Genomic DNA, 9447 nt, shown 5'->3' on the forward strand with positions numbered 1-9447 from the left:
AAGTGGACAAACGATAGCAGCGGAAATCCCAGTAATGTCTCAGTTTGTCATATAAGATAATTAAATCATTCCTCGACAATATTTATTTTATTGGATATTTTAAGCTTGAAGATATTAAAACATTCCTGATAACATGAAAAATTAGACAAAATTTAGGTAATAATATCAAATAAAGATGACAAGATGACATTTATCAATTCAATGATAATTTCAGATGAATGAAATGGCAACGGATAAGATTATATGTTGTAATTGCGAAATTTCATTGGTACCAGCAAAGTATTTATATATTCAATGTGATAATTGTCAAAAGAAAGGAGTTGATGTGAAATTATGCGTTTCCGTATGTATTATATTTCTTTTTTCTTTTTTTTTCCATCTTTTTTATTTCTTTATTTTTAAGTTAGAACAGATAAATTAACTATTTAATTTGACAAGAATTGTTAGATTAATTAGATTAATTAGGCTTATTTTATTCATATTTGTTAAGCATTGAGAAGAAATTTACTTCATTAACGGAAAATTTATTGATGAAATTATTACTACAGTTGCTACTAAATGTAGAATAAGATTGAGAATGTGAAAAAATTTAGTTAAAATTTAGTGAATATTATTAGATTCAATTGATGTAGTGCTATAATTAATGTGAAAATTTAATTGTAATATTATTTACAGTGCTTTCGAATGGGTGCAGAATGTGGTCCTCATAAACGTGGACATGCGTATACTGTTGTAGATCGTAAAGGACCTGCATTATTTCAAACAAAATCTGATAAACATTGGGGTTGGAAAGAAGATTTGGAATTGATCAAAGCAGTACATAAGCATAAATTAGGCAATTGGTATGTTTTAACGTAAAGTACTGAGAAAATTTCATGATCATTTTTAATAGTATATAGTTGTAAGCATACCAAAATCAAATTCAAGTTTTATTCATCTCCATCTTATCCCTCATTCTTTATTTAATAATACATTTGTCTGCGAAGCTTGTTTTTTTTCTTTTTTTTTATAAAATAAGATGGTTGAGTGCCGATTTGTACTGATTTTTTAAATGTTGGTCGTGCATATATCAAATAATAGCAATAATTCTCATTGGAAATATAATGGAATAATAAGGGGCATCATTTTATTATTCTGTAATTTATACTTAGCTTTTCGAACTATTTGGAATTAAAAAATAGACTTTGTTAGTTGAAAATTTTAAAAGAATTTTCGCCACTAAATAGATTTGTATTATTCTGTTTCATTATCGTTCATCTTTTATCGTTCAGGGAAGAAATTGCATCAGATTTGGATACTGATAAAACTGCCGATGATGCTAGGAAACGTTTTGATCAGGTTTTCATACGTGGTCCTTTTGGTCGATTTGCAGCAGGTGTTAATACAGGGTAATTTTTTTCTAATATTCATTTCATACTTGGACTTTTTTACAAAAAAAACTGTAATAAATGCATAAATTTAAAATTTTATTCGTGTGGTTTCCGTCCTGAAATTATTTAGTGGATGTATTTCATCCAGCAAGATTTTTTGGCATTAACGATGTCATATTTTTGTTGAAGTGCTATTAACTATCGAAAAATAACTTAACAAGTTGAACTTATTGTTACTCGTCTCTGGTTTTTATCTCCTATACTTCATCTCTTTCTTTCACACATTTATTTTTCTACCTGACAAAATGTCTCAGCCAACAAATTTCTTGTAATTGAATCTACTGCGTGTCTTATCGATTGACGTAGCCAAGCAGTTCCGATCTGTACAAAGTCTGAGGAATAGAATGTCTTACCAGTATTTATCATCGTATTTTGAAATAAAAAAGGCTAGATTATATGAAATCAAATTAGATGTTTGTTTTTATACTATTATTTTTCAGGCCATATGTCGATATTCACAAGGTTGAAGAAATGAGTTCATCACATCCTGACTCAGATATAGTTGGTCAAGAACAAGCAGCAGATAGTTCAGATTGGCAATGTATGTTTTGTTTATTCGTTTCTCTTGTTGTACTTGAAAAGTCTAAATAGTCTTTCAAAAATATGCTTACTTTCCAGATATTTCTGAATTTTTTCGTAACTGGGATCAATCTGTAAATTTTGACGATCCAAACTGGTTCGACCAGTTTGAAGAACCTTTGAAGAAGTTTAAGAATGAATTTTGTACTCCACCTGTACGAAGCTCAACAAAAAAAAGTGATGAGAAACAAAGTAGTTTTGAAAGAAATGATGGACCACATGTTATGACTCCACCTCAGTCGCCATTATCTGTGGAATTCATAAGGATAAGTTTTTTGCATTTCATTTTTACACTGCCGTGATTAAAGAATTTTTCCTCCAAATAGTTATCCCGGTCTAAGACCACCTGGTAGGGAGCTAGTCATCTTCCGAAAGCGTGTTCGATGGCAGGTACAACTCTTATGTAGCATGTGAAATTTTATAATCAATCCGATGAAATTTTATAATCTAGTCGATGGTATAATCTACCCAATGGTAATGTGAAATTTTATAGTCTACCCAGTGACGTTTTTTTTCTCATATATGTATTTCATTATTCTTTCAGACAGATGAAGAAGGAAAAAGAAAACGATTACTTTCTGTGAGTGATTTTGATGAAGTAAGTTAACTTGCAGTTAGCATCAAATTTTTGCATAGTTAACAAGTGAAATGTCGACTTGGTTGTTTCATTTCATTTTTAGAGCGATGATGAAGCAACAACTAACTCAGAAAGCAGTAATTCATGTAATAAGGCTGAGTTAACAACACCCTGTTCAAAAAAGAAGGGCAGTAGTCATAATGCTCATGTTTGTCGCAACTCATCAGATACTGATGAAGGAAGTGGTTGGTTGTTTCATTTACAGTGTATTTTTTAGGCTTAATTAACTTAAAGCACGTTAGTTATCCATGTTATTATTTGCTATTCACAGGTAAGATAGCGGAAGTTTTCGCATCTTGCACATCTTGAAAAAGAAAGGTCGTAAAGTGAGGATTTTACAACCAGATATCAGTAAAACCAAAATGAATGCGTATGATTTATACGAATTAATTTTAGAACCGGAACCGGCACAAAAGTATGAAAAAAAGAAGCCAGTACTACAGTTGAAGCGCGTTGGAAGGAAGAGACGTAAAAAAGACTACAGGGAAAAATTATTTCTGAAGGTGATGGTTCTGTTTTTTAGTTTTTCCTTCTAACTGTAGTTATGAAGATAAATATTCTTTTTCAGGTTTATAATTTTTTTTCTTTTTTGTAACAGTGATAGCAGTTAAAATAATGTCAATCATCATTCTTGAGTGACTCTATAGTTTAGGATATTTATCTTCATTTTATCATGCTTAAGTTTTATGCGTTTTGATTTTTTTTTTTTTTATAGCACCATTCAGGGATACGTAGTATTATTCATGTCATTAGATAAAGAAAGTTTATTGTTAGCTGTTTGGAAACTAGCAACAAGAATGTATTTAACTTAGATTTTATTTAGGAGACGTATGAAGGAAAACTTCGGATTAAAATAAGTGAAGATGTGAAGAAGCAGCTGCGCGATTGTCATCCGGAACAATTTTATGCAAATGTCCCATTATTACCTTTCGGAACAGAAGAACGTCTAAAATTGAAGGATAGCGATCTTCAGTTATTGGGGTACATGCCAGAAAGAGACGATTTTGAGTGGGTTAGTGATTGGGATATGTTTTTGTCCTACTTTTTGATTCTTTTTTAAATATTTTTTTAAACATTTTTTGAATGCAAAGCAAGGATTTCTTCCTTGCTCCTCACCGAAAAAATCCCTTACAAATCTCTCATTCTGTTTTTTGCATCTCTGATCCATCTTATTTGATATTTGTTTCTTCTGCAACGATGCAGATTTCAGGAATTTATGAATGACGCAGAAAAATTAATTAGTCGTTTGATGCTGCAACCAGGGCCTGATGCAGATGAAGACAGTGCTTTTGAAAGTGGTAAGTTTTTTTATTGATTTTGAAACATTTTATTTGAAGTCGACCATTGATTTAAGTGTTCTGTGGAGTACTTTTTAATATTATGAGAAAGAGATATCTGTAGTTAACATGTGACTACAGATATAAGTAGCACTGAATAATCGAATCTCGAAACAAAAAAGCGAAAAAAAGCAATGAGGGAAAGAAACTGATTCATTCCCCAATAGAAGTTAATTAGTAAATGTTATCGAGCTATCATATCGCACTGTGATAAAAATATATTCAGCATTGTGCTCAATTATTTTTTTTCAGCTGTAAAATTAGCGAAGGTGCAAAAATATAATCGAATCCTGAAGCAGAGAAGAGCAAAAAAAGCAGCTGTCAGAGAATACGAACTTGTGAATAAATTTTTTGATAAGATCAAGGTAATTATTTTTGTATATCTTGTAATAACTAAAAACAATATTTCATTTTACTTCTTTTAGCTGCATTTTGTTACGAAGAAGTTAGCATCAATGTTTCAATGGTAATCAACATCAATGTCGATTAAATTACCAAAAAATCGTGTTATAATGAAAATTTGTATACCATTTAGACTTACTCTTTGTTTCATTCCTTCTGTATTAATGAACTCCATGAACCAGGTGATTATGGAAATAAGGTTAGTAGCCTAAGTAATGTACAATTTCCAGAAGATAGAAGAAACTCGTCGAAGTTTGACACACAGTCAGCAGCATTCTGCTTCGGCACGCCAGTATGAACTACTTCATTCGTTTATGAAGAAAACTTATCAAGTAATGAGACAACCGGAGTTAAGCCAGTTACTTGATGCGATTACAGGTAATACGAGAATAATTTATCTATTTTGGAAAAAAAGAAGAGAATTTTCTTTTAGACTTATCTGTTTTGTTTCCAAACTATAATTTTGGTATCACTGTTATAATGGTTGCGCATTTTAATGAAGGTTATTTAAAGTGATATTTTTAGATTATACGAGTTTGAATGAAAGAATTTTGAATCTGGGAAATTTTGAAGTGGATGTATCAAGGATCTGAAAGGTTTTTCATAATTTAGCTATTTCTAGTATTGTCAAAACTTATTCCATTGATGTTAAAGTTTGGTTTAACGAGTTGCTACTATCATTTCTTAGTTCTTAATCCCACTCTACTTATTAAAACATGAATATGTATATGCATTCAACTTTCTCATCGGAATTGTTGTGTACACAGTAATTTCAACAATAGATTAAGTTGCTTGTGATGGTTAGAATAGTAAATGCAAGCGTTGTTCTCTTCATTCCAGTAATATGTTGTTGAAGGGAATGCTTTTTTTTAGGTAAGAGGATATAATCCCAACAGCCTAATGAATGAGGGTAAGACAAACTTATGGCTTCCTTTTGAAGGCTATTTCAAGAGATTAAATCTGTGCATACTCGTGTTCGAAATGCATTTGCTTTCAGTATTGCCGGATGATTTTGCTGAAACAAATTGGGAAAGGATCAGTAAATTCACCCAAAACCATCTGGGTATTCCAGGACCTCAGAATATATTAGAATTGTGTATAAACTGGACTATGTGATGCAGATAACCCATCTAGTAAACCTGATGTATACTGTGGTCAGATCTAATAGCGCAGGTCATTTTTTATTGTCAGAACAACACTTAGGTATTAAATTCCGAATTTTAATAATATCGTCATTCAGTCATCTGCATAGTTAACTTTGAAACTGCTTCCCAAAACTACTATAATGTAGCAAAGTAGCATTTCTTAATATTTAACATATAGTTAAACGTGAATAATAATACTGCATCTCTGGAATGTACCGAATAGATACTGAGATTACCGTTATAAAACGATGGTGACGTATGAGATGGTACTGTTGTGCTGTAGGTGTACTGCTTAAAAAGAAAAAAGAAAAAGAAGGAAAAAAATCAGAGAAATCTGATGAACCATAAGAAGAAAACATGTCATGAAATATAGAATTTGATTGGTTACAAATGAAATGAAATTGCAAATTACCCATTTTTTTCTGAAAACATTTCAAATATGGTCGATTTAGTAAGATGCTAAGGAAAAGCAGTTAAGTTTGAGCAAATGTGCTATCAGAAGTTTATTAATATTTCAAGATTGATGGGTTAAGATTGATTTTATAAAGTGATATCACACATTTTATAAAGTAATATCACATTTGGATGTAAAAAATAGCACTGGTGAACATTTTGAAATTTTACTCAATATAAGTCAGGTTTTTATGATTGCATGTTTTCTGTGTTGTCATTCGCACGATAATGTTTCTGTATTATATAATACAAATGTATTTTAATTCCTAAGTTTTTCGTGTTTATTTTTACTTTTCAGAGTGTTATTGTTTGATGTATATATTTAATCATTATAATATTTCATAAAATTTTTAATCACGAAATGAATTCTTTATGATGGATCAATCAATAGAGAATCGAATTGTTACGATCAAATATATGTTTACGGTGATTATTCTGATTTTATCATAGTTTTTTTTTCTATTTTTCTTGGGTAATTTTTTTTTCTTGACAATTATTATAACAAGATCTATAAACGTATAAGTTTATTATTTTTAATTTTCGATTAAAAGATTTGATACTTATGTAAGTATTATGTTTTTCCAGAATTATCGAAGTAATTTTGACCGTTTGAATTGGTCTTTCTATCTCAGTTCAATTGTGCATATAAACTCGGAATATGTTGCAGAAATATACGATTGATTATTATTTGCATAAATTATCCGAGAATTCGCGGTGAATAGGAAATTTAAATTTTTATAGTCTTCAATTAATGTATTCAATTATTATCCGTTAATACCCTTATAAAAGTGATATGCTTATTGTTCTTGATGAAATTTTGCTCATCTTCCATGTTGCTACCTCTAAATTAGCCGTTAAAATGGTGGATATTTAAAAAAAAAAAAAAACAAATTATGTATTATGCTTACTGGTGTACCTGTTAATTTTAAATACCTTTACAGGTATCCTATTATGCATCTAAATTTTTATTTTCCATTTTTTACTCATTTATCGAAACAAATAATAAAATTATATTGATGAGAAACAATGCAGAGAAATATTTTTCTTTTTTGTAAACAAGGAAATGGAGGAAAAATATTAATAATTGGTTAATTAGTTAAAACAAAGAATTTTTTTCATTAATTTCTTTTTTTTCGTTTTAGCTTTCAATTTACCAAAAGATGTATATGAATCATTGACAATATCTTAGAAGGGAAGACATTTCCAATAAAAATATTTTCAAAAAATGTTATTTTCATTAAATAAAAAAAGAATCGTCGTTTCTAGAAAATATAAAAAAAAATAAATCTTTTATTTACATAAAATTTCTTCAAATTATGATAAAAGAATGAATAATACATAGGAAGGATTAAATTTTTTTTTTTGAGAAGAAAAAAAAAACTTTAATACAAGCTTATTTATGAAAAAGGAAGTGAAAGCTTGCTAATGTTATTTGATTTGAATCATTGGCAAGAAAAAAAAAGAAAACTTTTTTTGCGGTTTTCTACTTTTGATGGAAATTTTACTCAATTGAAATATTTCATAAAACTATATATCATCAAGAACGAAACAATAATATTTGAGAAACAAAGGAGTAGTAATACCTTTACCTTTCAATACCTTCATCGATTTTATTTCCTCATCATCTGAAATATCATCATATACCTTACCGGATTAAATGATTTCTTACCGGATTCCATTTGAATTCAGTAGAAAAAAAAAAAGAAAAAAACGATGCGATATATTGATATCCTTCTTTTTATGTTTACAAGAATGAAATATCAAAAAAAAAAAAAAAACCGGCGATTGCCGGAATTGAGATATTCAGGTAAATGGATGTGTTTTTTTTTTTTGTTTAGCATTTGCATAGGTTGAAAAAAAAAAAGAAAAAAATTCCCCCTTACATTAGCAATTGTTAAAATTTGCAAAAATTTGAAATCCGGAAAAGAGTTTAAACATTAATCCGGCAACTAATTAATTAATAATTGGAAATGAGACACGTGCATATGTAATAATCAATTAAATATTGTTTAATTACTAATACTGGGAAAGAAATCACATAATACATTATTTAAAACTTTTCAATTATTTCATTTCCAATTATTAATTAATGATATGATGATGGAACAAAAATGAAAAAAGTTTATAGCAACAATTGATTTGACAGAAATGAAAAGTGATAATTTATCTGAGCGCAATACTATTCTTTTATCATCGTGTCACTTTTTCTTTTTTTTCTTTCTAGCTATTTTTGTTACTACTGTTTCCTAATTGATTACATTTTATTTTAGCTATAAATATCAAATCTTTAATTTCAAATACAATTTTAATTTGTTAATATTTAATTTAAAATTCGATTTAATCCGTATTTTCTGTCCCGAATTACAAAAAAAAAAAAAAATGGTCTTTACAATAATGTTTATTTAAAATTATGCAAATGAGCGGAAAGAAATTAAACAACATACGAATGGGAAAATATTTCAAACTATAAAAATAACATTTAAGGAAAGAAAATTGGAAATTTTTATCAAAAATTGAATCAAAATTAAAATATTTTTTCCTTTTTTTTTCGAAAATATAGTTTTTTATTTGTTTCCATTCTATTTTTTTTTTTTAACAAAAATACATTTCTGATAGCTATAAAATTAACTATAAATTAAAAAAAAAATCGGAATCAAAAAATGTTTGCTGATTTTGGATCATAATATTATTATATAATCATAGCTCTCAAACTGCATAAAACATTATTATGAATTTAAATTCCAATTTCAATCCCAATAAACGATCTCATACATTTTAATCAAATTAAATTAACAAGTAATTAAATTGAACTGGCTCCTTTTTTTTCCCCTTTTTCTTCGTTTTTTTTTTTTATTAAATTATATAAAAAAAAAATAATTTAATTTGCATTATTAATATTGCATGCTATTTTCCCTAAGCGATCAAAATTAAAAGTTTACAATAAAAATTAAAATTAAAACTTTTGCGATAAAATTTATAAATATTTCACTTCAATTAATTTCCATAAATTTACAAATAAAATTAAATTTTCAAAATTTTTTTTTCTAAAATTCATATTCTAACAATGTTTACTTCCATTGTTTTCTAAAAAAAAAGTAAAGAAAGATTGAAATAATTTCGAAAAATTTTCAAAAATAATTTTTGTAAATTTTTCCTCACAAATTACAATATTATATGAGAAAATTTAAAATAGAAAAAAAAATTATAGATAAAAAAATCAGTAAACATACCAACAGAGATCAAATAAATGATTTCTTGTTTAATTTTTATCAACCAATCACTTCCTTTCCTTAACAATAAATCAAAAATAAATTAAATAATTAAAATATAATCGAATTAAAATTCAACCAATTCTTCGTTTTTTTTTCGAAAACTGTTTTCTTTAATCAATTTTTAATTTCGAAAACTGTTTTCTTTAAAAAAAAAAAACTGTTTTTCCATTTTCGAAAAACTGTTTTCTTTAA

The 9447-nt window shown here is 27.8% G+C and overlaps 1 protein-coding gene across 1 annotated transcript; it reads left to right on the plus strand.

Moving 5' to 3' along the window:
* Positions 1 to 214: 214 nt before the first annotated feature.
* LOAG_09198 (hypothetical protein) lies at positions 215 to 4978 on the plus strand (the record flags this gene model as incomplete). The annotated part of the gene is made up of 14 exons (XM_020447880.1): positions 215 to 343; positions 676 to 842; positions 1272 to 1388; positions 1871 to 1971; positions 2049 to 2247; positions 2318 to 2399; positions 2554 to 2607; positions 2690 to 2831; positions 3043 to 3149; positions 3470 to 3658; positions 3857 to 3944; positions 4236 to 4348; positions 4616 to 4763; positions 4911 to 4978. 14 exons carry the CDS (start codon positions 215 to 217, stop codon positions 4976 to 4978), a joined length of 1704 nt encoding a protein of 567 aa, XP_020301933.1.
* Between the last annotated feature and the right edge of the window lie 4469 nt (positions 4979 to 9447).

This window comes from Loa loa, assembly GCF_000183805.2.
Source record: "Loa loa unplaced genomic scaffold supercont3.527, whole genome shotgun sequence".
Classification (NCBI taxonomy): Eukaryota; Metazoa; Nematoda; class Chromadorea; order Rhabditida; family Onchocercidae; genus Loa; species Loa loa.